This window comes from Dipodomys merriami, unplaced genomic scaffold (genome assembly GCF_024711535.1).
Source record: "Dipodomys merriami isolate MVZ:Mamm:240054 unplaced genomic scaffold, mDipMer1.0.p SCAF_3, whole genome shotgun sequence".
NCBI lineage: Eukaryota > Metazoa > Chordata > Mammalia > Rodentia > Heteromyidae > Dipodomys > Dipodomys merriami.
This window is the reverse complement of record NW_027204492.1, coordinates 47,830,880-47,856,657: the sequence shown is the minus strand read 5'-3', so window position 1 is coordinate 47,856,657 and position 25,778 is coordinate 47,830,880. Positions and strand designations below refer to the sequence as shown.

General features: G+C 39.7%; 1 protein-coding gene across 4 annotated transcripts in view; it reads left to right on the top strand.

Moving 5' to 3' along the window:
- The first annotated feature begins 3,704 nt into the window (after positions 1-3,704).
- The window catches only part of Diaph2 (diaphanous related formin 2), an 812,745-nt gene continuing 790,671 nt past the window's right edge, over positions 3,705-25,778 (top strand). For 3 of the 4 annotated variants that reach the window (XM_070040099.1, XM_070040098.1, XM_070040101.1), the window contains exon 1: positions 3,705-4,112. In XM_070040099.1, the coding sequence (XP_069896200.1) occupies positions 3,981-4,112 (132 nt within the window). In that variant the 5' untranslated portion in view covers positions 3,705-3,980. The remainder of the gene's footprint in view (positions 4,113-25,778) is intronic. The other variant, XM_070040100.1, reaches the window with a different exon arrangement.

Here is a 25,778-nt window from a genome sequence, read left to right as displayed (position 1 = left end):
GACGATAGACAATTTGCCCCATAAAAGTTAGAATGTGTTTGTGACTTTAACTAAGCATCACTGTCCCACAATACTGTGAAATTTGGGAAATTATGTAATCAATCACAATAAAGAATTTGAAAGAAAAAAAAAGTTGACTATTCTAGCTAGTCACTGGTACCTCACACCTGTAATCCTAGCAACTCAAGGTGCTGAGATCTGAGGATTACAGTTCAAAGCTAGCCAGTGCAGGAAAGTCTGTGAGACTCTTACTTTCAAGTTACTGCCAAAAAGCTGCAAGAGCTGTGGCTCAAGTGGTAAAGCACAAAACAATGTTGACTACTCTTCAATTAGATGCATCTCCTAAAAGTAAATGCCCACAGGAGGAAGGAGGAAGCATAAAGTCATTATGTGGATAATTGTGATGCTGGGTGCAAAGGCCAGTGGAAATTGAACCTCCTGAGTGTTGTTATCAGAATGAGTATTGTTTCACAGTTATATTGGATGTGAGTGGTCTTCCTTAACTGCATTTTTCCAGAATCCCTGTGTCCTAGGTGTCCAACTTTGCAGAATGATAGATTCTTTAGGGGGACATAGGTAACACTGTAGTAGAATGTATGGCACTTTTTTTCCCCTTTGGTGCTAGTCCTGGGCACTGTTCCTAAGCTTTTATTTTTGCTCAAGGCTAGTGCTCTACCACTTGAGACACAGCTCCACTTTGGGCTTTTTTGGTATATTGGAGATAAGCATCTCAAAGATTTTTCTGCCCAGAATAGCAATCCTCAGATCTCAGCCTTCTGAGTAGGTAGGATTGCAGGTGGTTCCAGGCTGTTTGGCACTTCATAAAAATTTGCATGACACTTAAGTTTGGTGTTTCACACATAGACTATGCTTCCTAGGTATCTGTTTACTAAGAGTAAACAAACTAAGAGTGAACTTTCAATTCATAAATATTTCTGAGACCTTAGTTGATTATTTCTTCTTTTTTTTAAAAAAAAAAAAACAAGTTTTCTTTATTGACTGAACCAAATTGTTTAGGTAACGGATGGCTCTAAAGAAAGTTTGAAGACAACTCCTAGCAACTTTTTTTTCTTTCTTTCAGTTCTGGCTTTTAACAATCGCCCTGATGTGGGAAGAAAGATTTCAATTTGTTTTTAACTACTGGTTAAATCAAAATGTAAAAAAAAAAAAAATCAGGAATCAAGACAGGGATGAGATCATCACAATTAAGTTGAAATATAAGTTATAACAGGGACTAACATTTTTACTTTTTTGTGGTAGAAAAGACTATAGATGCTTTTCAAATGTCTTGAGTTGAATATCAAATATAACTTAGCTTGGCGTGAGGATGGTGAAACCCAATGTTACATTCAAAAACAATATCAATTCATCTGTATTATAATGTCCTGCATACTCCTGGCCCACACTATTTAAAAAACATCAATAATAAAACTTATAGTAGGAGCCTTTGTGATCTGAAGCCCCTATCTGTTCCCAAACCTATTTATTAGTTCTGCTTCTCTTGGCAATTACCTACCTGCCCACCTAAATTTATTAGCCACAGTGTATTTGCACATGCTATTGTTATTTTTTTTTACTGGAATGCTATTTATTTACTGTTCTGAAATTGCTCAATTTTTTTTTGTTTAATATCCTAACTCTCCTCTAAGCTCCATAAGAGTCAACCACATCTGTCTTTCTTCTTCACCACTATATTCAGGATGCTTAGAAGTTACGGGTTGTCAACAAGTACTTAATGCCTTTAATGGAACTTTATTCAATACTCCGCTTAAGCATCCTCTTCAGGATTCTTGGTTAGTTACCTCTATCATGTGCTTCCTGTTCAAATCTGTTCAAAGAAAAATTCTTTGAAAGTTTCTTTCCCCATGATTGAGATTCCAAAGGGCAGAAATTATGTCATCTTCATACTTCTAACCCACAGCATTTTGTAAATCATCCAGCTTTTTTAGAAGAGCTCAAGAAATGACTACTGAGCAGGTTATTGAGCAATGTTTGGGGCTGGAGGGCTTTTAAACTTTGGCCCACACCCATATCTCTCTCACAGGTATTTCTTGGGACCATTGGTTGAAGAAACAGGTCATTATCTTTCTGTAACCTTCAGTTTTACTTAAAATTTTAGGAGGGGAGATACTCAGTTACATTAAATTTTGTGTATGTGTGGTGAGTAAAATTCAAACTGTCTCCAATTTAAGTCAAACAGGAATTTAAACCAAGCAAAATTACCTTGGGTCTGACTACACTGACCAGGAGCATGTAGTCCTTCTTTGCTGCTGTCCTTAGGTAATTTATCATTTCAGGAGAGCAGTATGTCATGCCTGAATGATTAAAAAGAAAGTTAAGGACAAGGACAAAGTTGGGTTTAAAGCAGTTTTCAGGTTGGGCACCCGTGGTTCACAGCTATAATCCTAGCTACTCGAAAGGAGGCTGAGATCTGAGCATGAAAGTCAGTGAGACTCTTATCTACAATTAACCAACAAAAAGCTGAGCTCGAGTTCCAGTAGACACACACGTGCGCGCGCACACACACACACAGTTTTCAGATATGCATTTTTAAAAATTTCACTTTACTGTCCAAGGTAATTTTCTTATCACATCCTGGTCACTGTCAAATTCATTGTAATGCTTGTGAGTATATTCAGATAGAAATTCTACTACTTTTTTAGGATGTGAAAATTTTCACACGTTTTACAAGTTCATGGGGGGGGGAAGGGTGGTGGGAGAGTGCAAAAGAAGTCATAACCTGAAGACAGTAACAGGCATGTGGATATTTTATGGTCCTGGCATCTAAATTTATATTACATGCATCCATTGCATTAGCATATGGGTGATTGTTCTATGATAGCCTGCAGGTTCCTTCAAACTTTGCCTTGTCACTCTAAAGTTTCCTATGGGTTTGTTTAAGAGTTCGTTCTTAAAAAGTATATGTGGGCCCCTTCTAGAGGAGAAAATACTTAAGGACTAAAAATCAGCATACTCTGCTGTGGTGTCCACAGTTGTTTAGGGATTTAAATCAGAAATTAAGTTTTGACTCACGTTTTCCTAACAAATCTATCTTTGAACTAGATTAGGAAAGCAAAATTAGCCGTCAATTCCACTGTGAACTGAAATCTGTACTTTGGTTAAAGAGCCTAATGACACTGTTAGGATTAGATGGAGGGTACAGGCTGTTTCCACTCCCCTGCTGGTCGCCTGGGAATAAAGGACCGACTGTATTTCCTCAGTCCCAGCCCAATCACGGCCTGAGAGGCACCTAAGTCTTTCCACATTGACTCCTACCTTCCCACAGCTTGTAGCATGACCACATTCCCGCAAAGGGCTCCTAAGCCATAAAAGAGGTTTTGGCCTGTGAATGGGGACACTCAAGTTCCAATGAAAAAGTAAAGGGGCACCTCAATCCTCCTCATGCCTCAATGTCCCCATCTGTAAAATGGGCCGCCCCTCCACTCTCCTGGTTAGTTCCCAGGCATGTTCCATTACATTAGTAGGAAGTGAAATCCGTGCTTCAGCACAGCTGAAAGTGCCCTGTAAGGAGCTAGTCGCAGTGCCGGGCATGCTCAGTAGCCTAGGCCCGCTCAGCCCCAAGTCGGAAGCAGCTTTCAGTGCTGGGGCGGCCGGTCGCCGGCACTAAGATGAATCACGTGTGTGGAGGCCGTCTTAAAGGGATAGGCACCGACTTTTCCTCCACCCCCTAAACACCGCCCCGAGGGCGGCGGCAACAGCGTTCGTGGTAATTGCAGCTGTTTAGGTCCCAGCAGCGGGTGTTTAGGTCCCAGCAGCGGGTAGTAGCCACAAGCGTGTTTGCGTCGTGGGTGCGTAGAAGTCAGAAGCCTGAGATCTGCAACATCCCGGCCCCACGACCCTCTCCCCCAAGGAGGAGGACGTGCTGCCGACTCAGCGCGGGGCAGCGTGGGCACGCGAGGGGCTCCCCCGGTAGAGGAGAAGGTAGGGTTACAGGGCACAGGTGACCGAGCCGGAGAAAGATGGAGCAGCCTGGGGCGGCGGCGTCCGGAACGGGAGGCGGCAGCGAGGAGCCCGTTGGGGGCCGGAGCAACAAGCGTAGCACCGGGAGCCGGGCCGCCAACGAAGAGGAAACGAAAAACAAACCCAAATTGGTGAGTGCTCCCGCTATCCCCGGCATCCAAGGGGGGACTGGGAGAGCCCCGGGTCTTTCCTGTCTGTCGCTGAATACATGAGGGAATCTGGAGGAGGGGGGGGGTGCTCTCATCCCAGAAGTGACCGCGACCTCGCTCTGTTAAGTCTGGGATCCGCGAAAGGAGCAGCCACACCGAGGCGCATACTTGGCGTGGGGGCGGAAGAACATCCCATTCTCCACTTAATCCATTTCTCTTGCTAGCCAAAGAGATGGTGGGGAAATAACACCCCAACCCTAACGAGGGGACACTTCGAGTCCGCGATAGTACGGTTGTTGTTTAACTTGTGGCCACAACCCTTCTTATTTTATTTTATTTTTGCGCGATTCAATTTCCATCCCACCTCTTATCACTTACTGTGTTTTCCCTCTTAATTGAAGGGAGAAGGGAGAGGGGAACCTTTCCTTCATTTTCAATCTGAATACTTGGGAGCCCACTCTGAGTCGTGCAAGTCAGGAAAAAAACACCACGTAGGGTCCCCCTCCCCCAGACTTTACCAGAAATTGAAGACATGCCTACGTGCGGTTTTTCTCCATGTGTTCTTCCCCGGGAACATTTCTGGAGGACAATGGGGAGAGCGTGGGAATTGAAAGCTGCTCAAGTGCCACCAAGTGAACTGTGTGGGAGTACTGGACATGGTCTTACACACAGTTGATTAAGAGTGTCCCAAAGCATTGGACATACTGTGCGAAGCTCCCAGTCCTGATAACTCTGAGCCAGTGCTAGCAGCCCATTTCCCGTCACTCAAACCCACGGAGCAATGAAATCCATGGGGCCTCCTATTGCCTTGGCAAACACTGGAGTTCCCTCAACTTATTAGTTCAAAGGATTCCTCTTTTCCGTAAACTTTCTACTTTGGGTGGCATGAAAGCCACACAGATTCCACCAATACTCACAGCTGAAAATTCTTAGGCCAGACAGGAACCATTAGCCTAGCCACATGTTGCATGTCTAGATTTCAGTTTTGAGCAGCAACAAGATTATAATAGAGATGGCGAGACATGTTCTGTGTTATTCACTTTTAGTTCCTATTTTGAATTTCAATTACTGGTCTGTCCTTTGGAAAACAGTCATCAAAACATGATTGTTTCAGGAGATAGTACAGCCTTCCCTTGCTTGATGCAGTAGATCTTGATGTCAAATTTAAAGTCTCATCAGTTCCGAGAAACTTGAGGCACATTGAAAAACGTATTTACTCCAACTGTCCTGTTACCTAGTATTTAAAAATAAACTGAGTCATGGGTTCTTTCACTTGTCTCTGCTAGTGGAAAGTTAATGGGTTTAATGGGTGATAAAACTTAGAAACGCTTTGTGACTGAAATTTCGAGTTAAATATCTTTTAAATTGTGATGATATGATTTTGAAATTTGTCAGTGATTATACTTTTTTCTTTTCTTTTGCCCTAGTTTAAAACTTCGGTTTAGTCGGTATGAAAAGTTAAAGTAAAAAAAGTTGGATGATAGTTTCCACAAATAGTTCAGCACATACAGCAAAATCTTTACCATTTTAAGCGTTTCTCTCTATTACTTGAATATATTCTTCCCTTCCCTTTAGTCATTTCCCTGGTTTCATCTTTTATATCTCACTGATTTTGACAAGGTAACTGGACAGTTAAGACCTGGTGGCACTTTGAGTTCCTAGCTAATTTTCCTGCTCCATGTAGAACATGGCTTGCTACAGTAGAGAAAAATACTTAAATCCAGGAGTTTGTAAATACCATGTAGATTTATTTGTTTGTTTGGTTCCTCAAGCAAAACTTTTAAACCTTCTGTTATTTTTTTTATAGGCAGATGTGTCAGAATTAATGAAAACAGATTTAGAAAATCACTATAACAAACTTTGAGGCAAACAATGTGGCAAAACCATAAGATTTTGTTAACTTTTAGTCAACAGTTCATCTGGGGTTCTTAAAATTTTGCTAGTAAAAGTTTAGTTCAATGAGATTTTATTATAATTTCAAGTATTGTGTTAATCACTGCAATATTTCTTAAAAGTTTAGTTCAATGAGATTTTATTATAATTTCAAGTATTATGTTAATCACTGCAATATTTCTTAATTGCATATGTGTGTATAAAGGAGTTGTGTGGGATTATAAAAGAGAGCCCTATGGCTAAAGAAATCATTTGTGTGGGTGGTTGTGGGGGTTACTGCTTCTTAAACTTCTCAATTGTATGAGAACAAATTGTGTTTATTTTCTGAGGCTTAGAGCTTTTTATAGTTTCTCAAGGGCACCATCACCTATACAAAGAGTAAGAGCTGTTGCAATACCAAAGAAATACAGTAAAGGAAATGACAGTTGATTCTACTCTAAATCTGGGAGGGGAGGTCAGCCATGAAAGGAGAAGGAAAACAGCACTGACCACAGGGTGACTGATAATGAATTAAACTCTTCTAGGGGTAAAAAGTTATCTACACAAAGTCTATATAGTATGAACTAGAAGGAAAGTTTCTATTACATTACTCTTTAATATAATGGATTCTTAAACTGTAAGGTTTGTGATTCAGTTGTTTTCACTTAGTTCCTCATATTTCTGGACAACTGGAGGTGAAGGCATATTTTCTATAGAGAGGTACTTTTTTCATTTATACCTTCAACTTTTTCTTGAGTATTAGTGAGAGTTTTTTTTGGGGGGGGTGGGTTTTCAGTACTGTAATGACATGTTTAACGTAATTTATTAAAGTTAATTTTGGTTTTCTTCATATCTGTTTCCTCATGATTACCCCTTTATTTTGGTATTTTGAAAGGAAGATGAACCTGTCTTGGACTCATTGCATTTTGAATTGTGCATTAGTAGTTGTCTTTTGGATTTTATGTAACTATCCCACATTGTAATATGCCATCAAACAGTGTGACTTGTAGATTAATTAGTAATTTTGTGTCAAGATGTACTGTATTTTGTTAAATACAATAGAGAGCTCTGAAAGTGTTGAAGAAACTACATCTTAAATCTTTCATATTTAGTGACTTAACCATTAAGCGAAGTCCCTATTGCTGGATGCCTGTGGCTCATGCCTGTAATCTTAGCTATTCAGGAGGCTGAGATCTGAGGATTGAGATTCAAAGCCAGCCTTGGCAGGAAAGTCTGTGAGACTCTTATCTCCAATTAACCACCAGAAAACTGGAAGTGGCACTGTGGCCCAAGTAGTGTAAAGTCCTCGCCTTGAGCTGAAGAGCTGAAGGACAGAGGCCAGACCCAGAGCTCAAGCCCCATGACTGACAAAAAAAAAGTGAGAGAAGTCACTATTCAACTAACACCATCTGTGCATGTACGTACACACACAAGTTGACAATATTTGAATATTTGACTTTCCTTTTTCTTTTGGTTTGTTGAGACAGTAAGGTCAAACTAGTAACTAGAAATAACACAAGATAAATTTCTGTTTATTACATATCTTCTGGAGTATTTGTTTAGAGTTATGTGAATAGTGTTTTGATTTTAGATAATAGGCTCTAAGCACAATGATTTCATTTAGTCAGCATGTTTACTTTGTACCTATGACATGATAGGTGTTGCTCTACAGGGTAGTAATGTAAGGATGCTTAGAGTTCAGTTGGGCATGGAGTTATACCTGTAATTCCAGTATCCTGAGCACAGAGGCAGAAGTACTTTAAGGCCAACGTGAGCTACACAGTAAGATATAATGTCCCAGATAAAGATGGTCATTGTGAGACACACAGGAAGTTGATGATTAAAGAGTATCATGTTAAGTTATTGTAGGAATATGCAGTGGATAGTGCAGTAAAAAACCATAGAGGGCCTACCACCCATGGCTCACACTTGTGATCCTAGCAACTCAGGAGGCCAAGATCTGGGGATTGTAGTTCAAAGCCAGCCTGAGCAGGAAGGAAAGTCTGTGAGACTCATTGCCAATAAACTACCAAAAAAAACTGTAAGTAGAGCTGTGGCTTAAGTGGTAGACCACTATCTTTGAGCAAAAGAAGCTCAGAGACAGAGCCCAGGCCACCTTCAAGCCCCAGAACCAGTACTTCCCAGGAGGATGAGATCTGAGGATCAAGGTTTGAAACTAGCCAGGGCAGCAAAGTCTGTGGGACTCTTATCTCCAACTAACCATCAGAAAAGCCGGAAGTGGAGTTGTGCCTCTGGTGGTAGAGTGCTAGCCTTGAGGAACAAAAACTCAGACAGTGCCTAGGCCCTGAATTCAAGCCCCAGAACCATGACAAAAGAAAAAAGTAGAGGCATGGTATATTTGAGACCCAAAGTTGTATATTGTATATATGGAAATACCAGGTAACAGAAACTCATATATATATATATATATTTTGTCAGTCATGGGCCTGAACTTTGGGCCTGGAGCTATACCTCAGCTCTTCAGCTCAAGGCTAGCGCTCGACCACTTGAGCTACAGCCCACTTCCGGCTTTTTCTGCTTATGTGGTGCTGAGGAATTGAACCCAGGGCTTCATGCATGCAAGGCAAGCACTCTACCACTGAGCCACCTTCCCAGCCCCAGAAACTCATATTTGTAATTCTGTTTACTTACTTGGGAGGCTGAGAACAGAATGTTCTTGGGTCAAGGCTAAGCCCAGGCATTCCACATAACTTCTCCTTTACAGAGGGAAGCTCTATGCAGTTTCACGAGCCTGTCTTCCCAGCAATGACTAGAAGACTAAAATAGGCAGACCACAGTCCGGTCAGGCTTTCAAGTAAGGAAATAAGACCTTATCTGAAGGATAACCCGGACCAAAAAAAAAAAAAAGCCAAAAATATGGCTTAAGTGGTAGAGCACCTACCTGGCAAGGAAATCCAGAGTGTAAATTCTATTACAAACAAGCAAATTAGTCAGGGGACATAATTTCTGTCTTGCAGATATTAATCAGAAAGCTCAAACTTCTGATGTTAAATGCTAAGCAGAGGTTACAAACAAAAAGATTAAAGGACACTGGAAAGGACACTACAGTTCATAGTTCTATATTCTGTATTCTCTTGCCAATATTTTGAATCTCCTACTAATAACAGAAAAATGTTATTTAGCTCATCAGTTTTAGTACTGTTTCTCTACATGGAAGTTCAGGCTCTGGAGGTTATAAGAATCCAAACAAAGTCAGGGTGTGATGAAGTTCTTATGGCCCTAAAGAAGTCTGAATTTAGCCGGGTGCTGGTGGCTCACGCCTGTAATCCTAGCTACTCAGGAGGCTGAGATCTGAGGATCGCGGTTCAAAGCCAGCCCAGGCAGGAAAGATCGTGAGACTCCTATCTCCAATAAACCACCAGAAAACCGGAAGTGGCGCTGTAGCTCAAGTGGTAGAGCACTCACCTTGAGCTGAAGAGCTGAGGGACAGCGCCCAGGCCCAGAGTTCAAGACCCACGGCCGAAAAAAAAAAAAAAAGTCTGAATTTCAGAGGCTGAGATCTGAGAATGGAGATTTGAGACAGGCTGATGTGAGGTTCTCATCTTCACTTAACTAACAAAGCTAGAAGTTTTTTTTTTTTCCACTGTAAATTTTTGTGTGTGTGTCTATTTTTGGGTGCTGATACTGGAGCTTGAACTCAGGGCCTCTCTCTTACTTGACTTAGCATTTTTCCTCATAGCTGGTGCTCAAACACTTAAGCTTTTTTTTGCTGGACATAAGAGTCTCATGGATTTGTCTACCTAAGCTGGCTTTGAACCAAGATTCTGAAGTCTCAGCCTCCTGAGTAGCTTAAGATTACCCGGACACCTGGCTTGCAATTTTAAGAAACAGGTTAGTTTTTTCTTTCTATTCATCAGTTTGAGGCATTCACAATTTTTCTAAAAAAAAGAAACTATCACTACGGTAACTGTTCAAAAAGAAATGTACTCATTACCTGACTTGTGTAGCTGTAATCCCATTGTACATCACCCTTATAATAACAGCAACAAAAGAAACTTTCAGTTGGTCTCTGACATTCTCTCTTGTCAGGGAGCATATTGTACAAATAAGGAAACTGAGTCACAGAAGTGTTAGGGGACTAATATAGTGAATAAATCTTAAAGCTATCACTTCTCTTGTAGAAGTTATCTACAGCACTGAGTCATTATGCTTCAGGGACTCTAAAAGTAAGTTATTCAATCTCTGTCTTCTTTTGTTCTTTTTTTGAACACTTTATAATTGTAATCCACCTAGCTTTCACTCTTAAATACCAAGAACTTGAGCAATAGCATGTCATTGAAATATTATTTGTTCAACCTGATCTCAAAGAACACTGTAAAAATAGAATGCTCTAAAAATAGTACAAACATAATAGATGTTCATTTATGAATTAACACATGTAAAACTTATGTACCTGATCAGGTTGAATCTTTTTTTTTCTGTCTCAATGATAACTCTGTAGCTTTAAGGAGACACTACTGAGTCTTAGTGCTTGCTTTGTGCCTGTCCCAAAATATATTCGTGTCATTCTTTTGGCAAAAGAGTATAGAAAGCATAGTTTTGTGTGTGTGTGTGTGTGTGTCGGTCGTGGGGCTTGAACTCTGGGCTTGGGCTCTGTCCCTGTGCTCTTTAGCTCAAGGCGAGTGCTTTACCGCTTGAACCACAGCAACACTTCCGGTTTTCTGGTGGTTTTATTGGAGATAAGAGTCTCACGGAGTTTCCTGCCCTGGCTGGCTTTGAACCACGATCCTCAGATCTCAGCCTCCTGAGTAGCTAGGATTACAGGCATGAGCCACCTGCGCCCGGCTATGAAAGCATAGTTTTGAACTCATCTCTATTTATACACTCTTAGGTTCCATGAAGGTTTTACAGTATTGCTTTAGGAAGAATAAGCAACATTTCTACCAAATACAGATCAGCAAATTGGCTATTTCCTTGTCTCCTCTTCTGTCATTGCTTTATAAAGTAGTACTTGTTTTAAGAGAGAAGCTTCTCAGTGTGGTTAGGCAGGTCAGGCAGGCCTAAGTACAAATCCAACACATTTCATTAGGAAGAAATTATTTCCAAACAGCCTAGCAAGTCTGATACACACCTAAGAGAAAGAGAGTTATTATGTAGAATTTTTTAAGTGTTACTTGCTACTCTGTAAGTCACATGTTTTGATAAAGAAGTATTCAACATTTGGAGAAATTAAGCAAGTTTATGATATTTAATTCTAAAAGTCACAGAGACAAAACCTAAAAAGCCACACAGTCATATATATATGAGAAACAAATAACAAAAATGAAAAATGTAGGGGTATGAAAATGAACATAAAATATAATTTAATTAATATAGTATTCTGGATATAAGTAGAATACCAGTAGATAAGATTTTTCACATACTTTTAATTTGTTGGTTTTACCAAGATAAATGTAAAAGTGATAACTTTTTCCTTTAAAATAGAACTAATTAATATGACTTTTTTTGGCCATTGTAGCCAACAAATCCTGGATATGTCATTTTTTGCCTACAAACTTCAGTATGCGTCTCTAAAAATTACTGATTTCTTAAAAACATACTCATTCGCTACTTTAAAAAATTAATTTATTTTGGTGTCCTCTAATGCTCAGTTCATAAACAAATATCCCCAATTGCCTCACAAATAGATTTTGTGTGTGTATGCATATATACATGTGTGTGCGTGCACACACACACACACATACTTGTACACCAGTATGGGGCTTGACTCAGGGCCTTATGCTCTTGTTCAACTTTTTCTGTACAAGGTTGGCATTCCGCCATGCGAATGATGCCTCTACTTCTGGTTTTTTGCTGATTAATTGGAGATAAGAGTCTCAGGGTTTTGTCTGCTTGGATGGACTCTGAACCTCAGTTCTCAGATCTCAGCCTTCTGAGTAGCTAAGAATTATAGGTGTGAGTCATCAGTGCCAGGCTTAAAAATAGCTTTTTAATCTCATGTGTTCCTAATTAATGTATATTCAACAAATACAGCCTTAAATGGCAAAATCTGGATGCAACTTACTTCACATGAAATGTTTCTATAAAGCAACTATTTAATTTTTTTAAATTATCTTTTAAGTAGTTGTACAAAGGAGGTGCCTTATAACAAAGCAGTTTATGAATACAGTGCAGGTTGAATAGTGTCACCTCTTCAACATTCTCACCCTTTTTCAACCTACCCCTTCTCTCACTTTTCTTAATTGTGTGGTATATACAATGATTTCCTGACCGCATCCTCCCTTTCTTCTTGCCTTTATTTGCCTACCCCTCTCCTCTTGGCCCCACCTCACCTCTTGGATATATCCACTTCCTGGTGTTGATTTTGTTGGGCTTTGACCTAGTCTTTCTAAATGGTTAAACTATTTGAGCTTCCTACAGAATCTGTTATACTTTAGCTAATAAGCATCAACTCATACGTCTGTAGAAATAACCACAAAAGTTGGCTTGACAAGTATAGACTCTTTGGAATAGCTATGTTCTACTGACCAAATTAAGACTTCTACTTTACTGGCTTAATCACTCATTCCTCATTTTGGGAGGAATGTGAGATTTTTTTTCTTCCCCTAGGGAAATATAGACAGTTGGGCAAAAAGATAAAACATTTTTGAGACCTCTAAATAAAGGATTTAAGCCGGGTGCTGGTGGCTCATACCTCTAACCCTAGCTATTCAGAAGGCTGAGATGGAAGTGGCGCTGTAGCTCAAGTGGTAGAGTGCTCGCCTTGAGCTGAAGAGCTGAGGGACAGTGCCCAGGCCCAGAGTTCAAGCCCCACGACCGACAAAAAAAAAAAAAAAAACATCAGAAGGCTGAGATCTGAAGATTACAGTTCGAAGCCAGCCTAGGCAGGAAAATCAGTGAGACTACCAACAAACTACTCAGAAAAAGATAGAAGTGGAGCTGTGGCTCAAGTGGTAGAGTGCTAGCCTTGAGCACAAAGTAGTAGCTCAGGGATAGTAACCAGGCCCTGAATTCAAGCCCCAGGACCGAGTGGGAAAAAAGGGTTCAAGGTGGCACCACACTGACTCACGTTTGAATCCTAGCTACTCAGGAGGCTGAGATCTGAGGACTGGAGTTTTAACCTAGGGGGTGGGCAGAGGGGGAGAAAAGTCCAGAACTCTGTTTTCCAATTAGCTATCAAAAATCTGGAAGTGAAGCTGTGGCTCAAGTGGTAGATTACTAGCCTTGAGCAAAAGGTGCCTAGGCCCTTAGCTCAAGTCTCAGGACTGGTGCACAAAAAAAGGATTCAAGTAACTAATACACTCACACAACAAGGAAATTTATATTACTAGCTCTAGCTTCATTTCCAAAGAATTGCCAAGTTTGTTCTTGCTTTTTTAGCCACTTTGGTCTGCTCTAGGCTAGGAAGGCTGGATGACTGGGTGGGTGAATAAATCTTTGCAAGTGACTCAAAATTCTTGGCTCAGGATTTTGAATACTGGACTTCAGTAATGAGGTGATGCAGCTGGCAATGGGTGGAGTGGGTGAATATGAGACATTAATTTCACACAGATTTGCTAAAAGAATTGTGTAACTTCTACATTCCAGACAACAACTTAATACTGCTGATGGTGTTAGTCCTATCATTTCTCTGATTTTGGTGGATCCAACTTCTTGGATGACCATTTCTTGATCCAGTCAGGTGGGCAATTTCCCTTAAAGCTTGGAGATGAGGGATAATTCGTTAATTGTTGGGCTCTGACAGCATTCTCTGGCATTCTCTCCTTTCGTTTTGCTCAAGGGAGTGAAGTTATAGAGGAGCTGTTTTTATGTGCTTTGAAATCAATCACTGGGAAAACCTTAAACATTTAATAGCATGTTATTCTGGCTGGAGCTGTTTAGGAAGATTGTTTATGTAGATAGCAAGATCTAGTGTAGGCTGTTCATTCACACTATGAACTTGAATGCCATGTGTGGATAATACATCAAGGCCACTATATGGATTGGATCCTCCTAAGGATATTAAAGGAATGATGTACTAGTCCTAAGACAAGATCTTCTTGGGTCGTTTTTTTCTAATTCACAGAAAGTCCTATGTGGGCTAGCTACTGCATTTAAAACCTGATAGATAATATTCTTTCTTTCTTTCTTTCTTTTTTTTTTTTTTTGGGTCCCGTCGTGGGGCCTGAACTCTGGGCTTGGGCGCTGTTCCTCAGCTCTTCAGCTCAAGGCTAGCTCTCTACCACTTGAGCCACAGTGCCACTTCTGGCTTTTTTCTTTTTGCTTATGTGGTGCTGAGGAATCGAACCCAGGGCCTCATGCATGCAAGGCAAGCGCTCTACCACTGAGCTACCTTCCCAGCTAGATTTTATTCTCATACTAGATTCTCATACTAGATTGGAAATTCATTAAGCAAAGGACATAATTTAACTTCCTACTTAGAGTAGGAATTTTTCCCCTCAGTATTGAATTTAGTGCCTCAGTCTTCTACTACTTGAGTCACTTCCCTGCCCTCCAATCTTTTTGCTTTAGTTATATTTCAGATAGAGTCACATTTATCCCCTGGCTTTCCTGGACAGTATCTATGCTTCTTGTGTGGTGTGGTACTGTGCCTAGCTTTTATTGGTTGAGGTGAGGGCTTTGTGAACTTACCTCCCACCCCCCCAACTAAGCTTGAACCATGATCTTCCCAATCTCTACCTTCCAAGTAGCTGGGATTACAGATGTGAACCACAGCACCAACTTCCATTAGCTTCTGAATTACTGAAATCCTCAAACATAGATGGCTGTGTCCTTGAGAACCTAAGCTGAAGGTTCAGTATGCTAATTGCCTTCTCTAGTGAAGGCATCTCACTTTCTTCACATCTTCCAGTAAGTTTTTCAACATTATTGTTTCACATAGTCAGTCATAAATAATATGAACATGACTGCCTTTTTGAAATCTGTGTTGTGACTTTATTTTCTTTTATGCTGCCTACAATACAAGGCAAGAACATACAGAAAGTTAACACGGGTTAAAACAAATTGGCTGCAGCATTTCCTCTGATATGCACTTCAGTCTGGAACCTAACATTACAAAATCAATGTTTTAACAGAAGAGTCAGTGTGTACATAAAAGATTCGAGAGAAAAAATAACCTTTACCTAGTCTGCCCTCACAGCTTTGTTGTGTATTGGCACTGCCTTTTTCCCTCTTTGGTTGAGTAGCTAATGGTCTCAAAACAAGCTATTAGAGGAAGAATAAGTTTACCATGCCCCCCCCAAAAGGAAAAGAAAACATAAAAGTTCTGGATTTTATCTATGTTGGGTATTTTGGATTTTTCCTGTCTTTGTTTTTACTAAAGCAAGGTTTGTCCATATTTTGTCAACTAAATTCTTAGACTTCCATACAGTCTCTAGCTGCTTCATCAACTCATTTTCATAGGCTTTGTAAAATTCTTTGGGATCTAACTTCTCTATTTTTGTATTAACTGAGTTGGCCTGAGAACCAATCCTATATTTAAGTGTTCATACTGCTGTATAAAATGAAATTGAGATAATAGTTACTCTTTAAAGTAGAAATTGTACAGTAGAAATTGGGCTGTGGGCCCAATTTGCTACACTTTTCCTACCTGTTTTTGCTAATTGTGGATGAAAGTGTGATATTATTTTGTAACAAATCCCTGCTTTCAACCTCATCTCATCCCTCCCTTTAAATAATCTGGTACTACTTGAGTGTGTCTAACACTGAAGGCCATTTTATCCTTTGTTATTCCTTATTGGTTTTCTTGAATATTATCAATATAGAAGGATTGGTACTTGTCAGTGAATGTGATAGATTTAATTATCAAAACATTTCTCACATAGATACCAATCATGTTGATATGAGTTACTAGAAATTACACACACACACACACACACACACACACACACACACACAGTGAATGTGATAGATTTAATTATCAAAACATTTCTCACATAGATACCAATCATGTTGATATGAGTTACTAGAAATTACACACACACACACACACACACACACACACACACACACACACACACACACACACACACACACACACACACACACACACACACACACACACACACACACACACACACACACTACTCCTGAAGCTTGAACTCAGGGCCTGGGTGCTTTTCCTTAGCTCTTTTGCTCAAGGCTGGCACTTTACCACTTGAGCCACAGTTGCACCTCCAGCTTTTTGGTAGTTAATTGGAGATAAGTTTCATGAACATTTCTTGCCTGAGCTGACTTCAAACCATAACCCTCACTCTCAGTCTTCTGCATATCTAGGATTATGGATGTAAGCCACCTGCACCAAGCTATTAATATTTTGATCTTAGTACACCATTTCTTATTTTTAAGACTGTACATGTATTCTGTTGAATTTGAAAATAGTTTGTAGGCTACAGGATTTAAACAAGCTGAATAAGACATGTAACTTTTGTTTTGAGTTTTTTTTTGCCTATTTAAAAGGTTATATAGAAATGAGCTGAGTATTTTATTAAAATGTAACTCTGGGTAAGTCAATGTGTCCTGTTTTTGGCTGTCAGTTTATTCTGTGAAACAAGGGAGTCTAAATGGATGATCTACAAGGCTTCATTCAGCTTTTGACATATGAAGAGTCAAAGGTTATTGAGAGATGTAAGGAATCTGCCCTAACATAAATACATGACTTCTGGATTTCAGTTCAATTATGAAAGATGATTGTTTAAGGTTGAAATGCTAAAGAGTAAATATCCTAGCTAACCTACCTGGAGTCTAGACTTTGCCTAGTCAAGTAAGGGCCATAGCGACATTCTTGTAAGCACACACTGTCCAGTGTGTATAGCTCAATATATTCTGTTCTAGGGTATCCAAGACTGCAGGTGTTTGGCTTGGTTCAGTGATCACGTACAGTACACAAGCTTCACAGAGGAGACTGTCAGTAATACACACTATCATAGGTTGATATTCTGTTGTTTTTCCAAGTGCTTTGTATACATATGTGAAGAATCTGGGCACTTACACTATTTCTATCAGTTCATGGATGATTGAAAAAGACCCATGGCTCCAGAAGCATACACAAAGGACAATTCATTATTCACTGTGAAAGCAATGAACAGAATTATCAGCTAGACTCACTGGTTCCTTAGGGTTTTGGGTCTCCCAGAGTAGACCAGGCTAAGGGTCTATGAATAACATTAGTTGTCTTGTGCAACAACTGAGTTTGGGAGAAAAGACACTTTTATAGTGAGAAGACAACTTGCTCTTTTCTGGGATGGGGAGATATTACTTCATCCTCAAGATCATTTGCTATTGCAAAAAGAAAGAAAGAAAGCGGGTGCCAGTGGCTCACACCTATAATCCTAGCTACTCACAAGGCTGAGATCTGAGGATCACCATTCAAAGCCAGCCTGGACACGAAAGTCTGTGAGACTTATCACCAATTAACCACCAGAAAACTCAAAGGGGCACTGTAACTCAGGGTCAGCATGCCAGCCTTGAGTTCAAGCCCCATGACAAAAACAAAAACAAAAACAAAAAAAGAAAGAAAAAGCCCAGCAAATACCCAGTGTAAAACTCTTAGCATACCCAGCAAGCATATGTATGTTCTAGGTTTGATGTTCAGTTGCTTTCATTCATTTCATCTCAGAGCAATCAGTTAGTGTGATTACAAAAAAAGAGGCCCTGAACAGATTAGTAAGTTGCCTGAGGAAATGCAGTGGTGAATTTGGCTTTCAAGACCAGGATGACTATGAAATCCATGTTTTTAACTATGATTTTCTGTATTGCCTAAGAGCAATGAACCTGAAGATCTCCTGGCCCTGCACACAGATGTTTGGTGGGCTGCCATTGGGATTGTGTGTACATAGAAATTAGAAGACAAAGAGTTCAGGGGCCATTTATTATTTTAGTGCTAGTAACAAATCAAAAGAATAAAAGTCTTTGAATTATTGCCATGAAACAGTGGGGGTATATACATAACTACTTGCTAGAAAAGAGCCAGGAGTATAGACATGATGTGGCTGGGATTTTAAGGCTATTTGAACACAGTTCTCAAAAATGGCAATCCAGCCATTATTAAGTAATTGCATGGTTACCACAAGGTTCCCTCTACTATTGTTGCTGATTCTCTTTCTCTTCCCATCCCTCTCTGGCATTTCTAGAACTTATGAGCAAGTTCCGTGCAGGTCCTACTCCCTATATCATCTCTTGAGTTGCTCTTCCTTTTCACCTCCACCACTCTTCTGTTTATTTGTGAACTTTTTGTGTGAAGTAACAGTGCTGTGGTTTAAGGCTGTCTCTTGTTACACTTTATGTATTGTTTCTTGTTTAGGACAGTGCCAAGAACCACCCACCTCCTCCTGCTGCTTCCTGTGTCTGCCTTGCCTAAAGATTGTCTGCTATAAAAAGTGTGGTGTAGTCAGCCAAATGCTCTTTTTATAAAAAAATGATTCTGTAGAAAGCATTGTGACTATTTACATGGTGACAGGTGACGAGTAATAGCAGACTTAACTGGGTTTAAGTGCCAAATAATATGGAAGTACATAATTTAGTTTGAGTTCTGCTTCCCTCAGCTTTCAACATCATTCCTCCTCAAAATAAAAGGGAGTCTTTTATTGAAAAGTAAATATGATAGGCAAAGGAGACCCAGATTATTATCAGTAGATGCTTAGAGCCTGGAATTGGGATATTTGGCATTTATAATCACTAACATTTAATTTTTGTCTGCTTTTTTTTTTTTTTTTTTTTTTGAGACAAGGTCTCACTGTGTAGCCCAAGGCTGGCCTGGGCTGTGTGTGCATTTTTTGGAAGGGTCATTATGATAATCACTAATCATTTTTTCTTTTTATGTTTATTATGTATAGTGCAGCATGAAACTAAAAGGAAAACAATGACTTATCAACTTACAATGAGAGACAGGATAGGAAAGGTAGTAATTGAGCAGTTTAAGAAAATGTTAAACATCTACTTAAAAAATTTCTTTAGGGCGACGGGGAAGATGGGAAGGGATGGGAAGGGGAAACAAAGAAGGAGGCAACAATGCTTATAAGAAATGTACTAATTATCTTGCCCATGTAATTGTAACCCCTCTGTACGGTATTTTCACAATAAAAAAATTCTTTAAAAAATATTTTGTCTTGGTTCTGGGGCTTGAACTCAGGGCCTGGACTCTGTCTTTGAGTTTTTTTTGTTCAAAGCTAGTGCTCTACCACTTGAGCCACAGCTCCATTTCCAGCCTTTGGGTGATTAATTGGAAATAAGCATGTCATGGACTTCACTGCCTGGTCTGGCTTCAAACTGCGATCCTCAGATCTCAGCCCCCTGAGTAGCTAGGATTATAGGCATGAGCCACCCATGTCAGGCCCAAATACCTCTTTTTTTGTGTATTTGTTTTGGGGCTTGAACTCAGGGCTAGGGTGCTGTCTCTGGTCTTACTCCTTCACTCTTTCACTTCCTCTCTCATGCCTTCTTGCCCTCTTCCCTCTTTCCCTTTCTTCATTCCTCTTTTCTTTTTTTTCTTAGGTGGTACTGTGGTTTGAACTCAGCCTTGCATTTGCCAAACAGACTATAACTTGAGCTACCCTCAATGCCTTTATGCTTCAGTTATTTTTTGAATAGGGTCCACATTTATGCTTAGGTCATCCGGAACCCTGATCCTCTTACATGCCCTTTCCATGTAGATGAGATAACAGGCAGCTACCCACCCAGCTATTTATTGGTTCAGATTGGGGGGGGGGTGTTCAGGGGTCTTTCAAACTTTTTGTCTGGGCAGACTTTGAACTGTCATCCTCCTGATCTCTGCCTCCTGAGTAACTGTGATTATAGGCATGAACCACTTGTGCCTGCCATTTGATAGCTTTAAAAAAATTTTTTTTTTACCTTCATTTAACCCAAAGTTTGTTCTTTGTCTTGACACAGTGGTTCTAAGAGGGTAACAGTTTTACTTCCCAGAGAACACTGGTGATATGTGGAGATAGTTTCAATTTCACAATTTGGGGGAAGGTGATACTAAGATCTAATGAGAAGAGGCTAAGATGTTTCTTGAGGTTCTACATGTCTAGTCTTAGCATCCCCCTATCCCAGCAAAAATGACTTAGCACAGAATGATAAGATTAAGAAAGACCTCCAAGAGGAAGAAAACCTTGTTTTACATTTTAGGAGTTTTTGTATATGAAGTGTGAAAAACTTCTGGTTGCTCCTTAGCCATTTTCAAGGAAGTATCAGTTGTATTATTGACTTTCCCTACTTTTATTTTCTTTTTTTTTTTTATTTTCATCTTCTTTTCTACTAATATAAACCTGCTAGATTCTGGACTCTTATCAAATCTATAGCTCTAAATTGTGCCTCTTATCATTTACCTTATTTCTGACACCTAAGGAATATTTATTCTTAATGATTCAAAAGCTTATTTTCCTTCCACTAGTTTCTGAATATCTGAACAGCTTTTGATGCAGGTCATTTTTAACTCTTCATCTGCATGGATTTTAGTTTATTTATGTATTACTATTACTACTACTACTACTACTACTACTACTACTACTACTACTACTATTTTTTCTTTGAGCCAGGGTCTATAGCATAGATGTAGAGCCTGATAATCCTTTTGCCTCAACCTTCTGAGGTCTGGGATTACAGTTCTGTACTATCAAATGTAGCTGGTGGATAGATTTCATTTTATTTTTGTTTTATGTATGAATTTTATTTATGTTTCTGTGCCAGTCTTGGGGCTTGGGCTTGAATTCAGGGTCTGGGGGCTATCTTTGAATTCTTTTTCCTTTTAAATCTAAGCTAGCACTCTACCAACTGAGGTACAGTTTACTTCTAGGTTTTTTGGTGATCAATTGGAGATAAAAGTTTCACAGACTTTTTTGCCCATCTGGTTTTAACCTTGATCCTCAGATCTCAGCCTTCTAAGTAGCTGGATTATAGGCGTGGGCCACCAATGCCTTTCATGGTATGGATTTTAAACTCCCATGTTGCAGTTTTTCTAGCAGCTTCTGTTGCTTAATTTGTTGGCTGCCCAAATTCCCAACTTGCCTTGCCTGTGATTTTCAATTTTTCTCATCATTTATCTGTTCCTCTTCACATACAATTACAGGTACTTATATGCCTTATCAAATACCTGTGCACATGATACCAAACTTTTCCATTGACAACATCTAAGTTCAGTACAATATCATTGTTAGCTAAGAGGCAGTTTCCATTGATGCTGTGTACTATTAAAAACACCTTAGAACCTGAAAACAGTGTATAGTTGTATTTGTTTTAATATTCTGCTCCAGGGAACCTAAAAATTGCCTCCTCCCCCACAATGAGGTTACTCAAGTTTACCTTTCAAGTTGAAATTTCCTCCAGCGTGACTTAACACCAGACTGTATTAGTCTATTAGTCCTTGATTGTCCTTGATGCTCTCAGTTCCTGCTGAGCCAAGGTCAATTCTTTCATTTGGTCATTGAAAGTCAATGACTCCTTCACACCCAACTCATTAGGACCAATTGTATTTTTATATTTAGGGATACTATTAAGCACCCAATTAATTGTATTTGTATTTTCTTCTAAATGAAGCTATTAGCTTTATTGTCTCAGCTTCCTGAACAGCCTCTTGTCTTTTTATTTCCCCACTTTTCTGTGACTTCTAAGTACTTTCCCTTTCTTTTTATAACTTTCAAACTTTTCATTGCCTTCTTGAAGGTCATATGATCAGCACCTTCCCCTTCAACCTTCCATTTCTTGCAGCATAACTTAATTCTGTAGCATGTGGCCATAGTAACTGACAACTGGGCTTATTGCCAATGGATGTTACAGTCCATGTGCATCATTATGTATGAGGTATCATACTGGAGGTCTTACTCATCAGGACCTAGTTACAAAGTAGTAAGTCTGGTAAGAAATAGATGTCAGTTAGAATGCTCTTAGGAGTACCACATCTAGTTTTGGCAGGGACAGGAAGCTTCACAAATAGGTCCATCTGGGGCCTGGATAATTAAGAATATTTGGGTAAACTTCATAGTCAAGCCTTTTTTGATAGGGATCATGATGCATTCCAATTTGGAGTTTTGTAAAGGCAGACATTTGAAAATGTGAAGCTCTTGCTTTTTACAGACTCCCAGAAAGGGTGATGAAAAGGAACTGACATGTATTGAGCACTTATATTTGGCATTTTAAACAAACTTTACATCCTCCATTTTACTTAGTTGTTACCATAAACAGTTATGATCAAAGAAGCTTATTGTCACATATAATGATGAATACAAAATGAGTCTCAGGTTACCTTTGTTGTAAGGTAAATCACCCAGAAGCGTTATTATGCAGTTAACAGGCTGTAGGCTGCCAGTTGTTACAAAGGCCTGTAGCATGCAAATACACATAACACAGCTAGGAAACATGCTAAAGAGGAAAGAAAGAACAAGAACAATACCAACAAGCCAATTCAGCTCCAATGGAGAGCTGAATTGGGACTCCATGATGACTGGAGATGAGCCAGGAGACAGGACACAGGACACAATCACAATCACGGAGGCACATGTGGCATGGAGTCCTGGCAGCTAGGCTGGTCGAGGCCTAAATAGGTCAGTGCAGGGTGCAGATCCTCAGGAAATTCCCAGTCCCAGAAATTAGACTAACAGGTTCAGTACCGTATCAGCCAAGTGCCTGCCCCTGCCTCCAGGGGTCCAGGCACGCTCATTACCTGGGAGTCAGGTGATTGGGGTTGGGGAGGTGGGAGGGTGGGGGGGATGGGGGCTTGTTCACATGGTGGATGGTAGGGTCTGGCATCTTCATGCTGGGGGAAGGAACCCCCTCTCCCCATCACCTGCCTCCCAGGTAATGGGTGTGCCCAGACCCCTGCCTCCCAGGTAATGGGTGTGCTTAGATCCCTGGAGGCAGGGGCGGGCACTTTGCTGATAGGTTACTGAATCTGTCAGTCTAGTGGCTGGGACTGGGAATTTCCTGAGGATCTGCTCCCTGCACTGACCATATGTAGGCCTGGACCAGCCTAGCTGGCAGGACTCCATGCCACATGTGCCTCCGTGATGGTGTCCTGTGTCCTGTCTCCTAGCTTGTCTCCAGTATCATGGAGTCCCAATTCAGCTCCAATGGAGAGTTGGTATTGTTCTTGTTCTTTCTTTCCTCTTTAGCATGTTTCCTAGCTGTGTTATGTGTATTTGCATGCTACAGGCCTTTGTAACAACTGGCGGCCTGCAGCCTGTTAACTGTATAATAAAGACTCCAATATTCTGTATTTTAAAATGTGGCTTCTGGTATGATTTACCTTACAACATTACAAGGTCAGGAATCCCTCATTTGAATTCTTAGTATCCAAGGCCCCTAATAATACCTCCTAATACTGGCACATGGAGGGGGGGATGGTTTAAACATAGTAATCTTAAGGGAACACAGACTGTCAGCATATAATATCCAACTACAAGGAAAGTAATAACTTACACCATGTTTGAGGCCCGGATGTATGTGAGATCAGCAGAGGTCCCTGTGGATAGGGAGATGGTAGCTCAATCCATTGAACATTGAATGCTCACCCAAAAGTTTGGACTTCATTCTGACAGAGTATTTGAACAGGGAAATGGGGTGGGGTAGGGTGCTGTGATTGGAGCTTTCAATCAAATCTTTCTTTAGATGTTTTTTATTGGAGATATGATGAAATCTAAAATGGTTTGTCACAACTGTGGTAATTGGCATTTTTGTAGTGTAAATATAGAACTACAGTTCTGTAGATCTGTGCCTCTCTTAAAGTTCTTGTTATTCTAAGTCTAAAGTTCTTGTTATTTTATTCCTCTACAAATAGATACTGCCCTAAAAGTCAGGTAGTTTAGATTACAAGAATTCTACTGTCAAGCTGGGAAGGTGGCTCAGTGGTAGAGCGCTTGCCTTGCATGCCTGAGGCCCTGGGTTCGATTCCTCAGCACCACATAAGCAAAAAAGAAAAACAAACCAAAAAAAAAAGAATTTTACTGTCAAATGGAATTTGTTGTGTCTTTAGCTGAATTACAGTCTTAAAATCTTTGAAAGATTCAAAGAGAAGCTGCAAGATTTATGATATAGACCTCTAACTAATTATGTGCTGCCCTTTCCAATTTTCATGTGTGAACCTTCTAGGACAATGTAAGACACACATTGCTCATGACTATAACAATGTAGTCTTAGGGCATGTCTTTGTATTGATGATGTCAACTTAGTTTTATTTACACTTAAGACAAGGTAATTGGGAACTGAGTTCCCTATGAATTTGAAGTAAGAAACAGGAGAATACAAATCTAGCCATTTTTATGTTTTTTTTTGACTTGAATAATTTGCCCAAGATTTCCTATAGATGGTATATCAATCTATGTGTACTTATATCTACTTCTTATAGAAAACATGACTTACAACATATGAATGATACTTATTGTAGTTGATTTTATTGCCATTTATGTTGATGTAGACATCAAGTTAATGTGGGGTGTGTGTGTGTGTGTGTGTGTGTGTGTGTGTGTGTGTGTGTGTGTGTGTGTGTGTGTGTTTGGCATTAGCAGTTTTCTAAAAAGGAAAAGTGAATGGTCTTGATTTTGTGGTATACAATTGTTACTTTCAGTTTAGTTGAAGAAGAAGACATTTAAGTCAAAATTGGATGTCTTGTGCTAGTTTTCTAGAGTTTAGAGGTATCGCCTAGTATGTGTCTTACTGAAAGTAAGTGATTATTATTTTTTGTGTGTGAAGTACTTTTTACCTACAAAAACATGACATATCATGGGTCGAGGAAAATTTCGAGCTCCTTTTTGAGTTGCAAACTTTTTTTTCTAAAGAGATGATAGGTTTTTGGAAACATGAATCATCTCTTGCTAGATATTTTCTCAGGAGAGAGATTTGTGATTCTTCCAAAATCCCCTTTGAGTTCTCCAAGCACTGAGCATTACTATAAATGTAGAGGATGGGAATTTCCTGAGTTATAAATACATGGCCTCATGAAACGCCCTGGGGCAGGTGTTTCCCTAGTATATTGAGTCAAAAATAATGACTGGCTTATCCTCCCTCCCTTTCCCCACTGCTGTTGCCTTTGGAATCAGATGCCCAATTATGAGCCAGAATAGTCTGTTTCTTTTTTAGTAACCCCCATAAGTGGGATGTCCAGAAGAATCTATTTCCCAAGCATTTCTCCTGTTGGCCATTCTGTATGTTGTATGTCACAGTCCAGGGTTGGCTTGCAGGGGCTCTGCCTTTACTACTGCCCCTTCTCTTTATTTTGTTCATGAGCATGGGACACTTTTTTGTTCCCATAGATATCATTTTATTTGATGTATATTGTACACCTCACTCAGTTTCCTGGTATTGTACTTAGTGCTGATTGATATAGATCATGAGACATATATACTAGTTATTAAGAAATTTGCAATAGTGTAAGTAAGAACAACAGTTATATATAGCTTGGTATTTGTTGTCACAGGAATGGCTGGAATTTAGAGACAGGAAGGATTAATAATTTGGATTAAAATAGGCTAGGATCTGAGTCACTAAAAACTTCCTGCTGCCCTCTTCCTCCACCCCTCACTCACTATCCAAGGGAAAAAAATCATTTAAAATTTATAATAATTCAAAACAGAGGACCTTAAGCCTTCACAAACCCATGGATGAGAGTTTGCATACTTTCAGAATTTTCAAGTAGACTGGAACAAATATAAGCTTAAAGCATGGATATTCCTTATTCTAAGAAGAAAAATACCCCTGCAGGGAATTTGAATTTAGGAAACCTGTCATTAATGAGTAGTGATTGCTTTTATTACAGTCAAAACAGACTTGCTGTATGCAATTCCTGATTTCTTTTAGAATGTTTGACAGTCCAAAAATACACATACT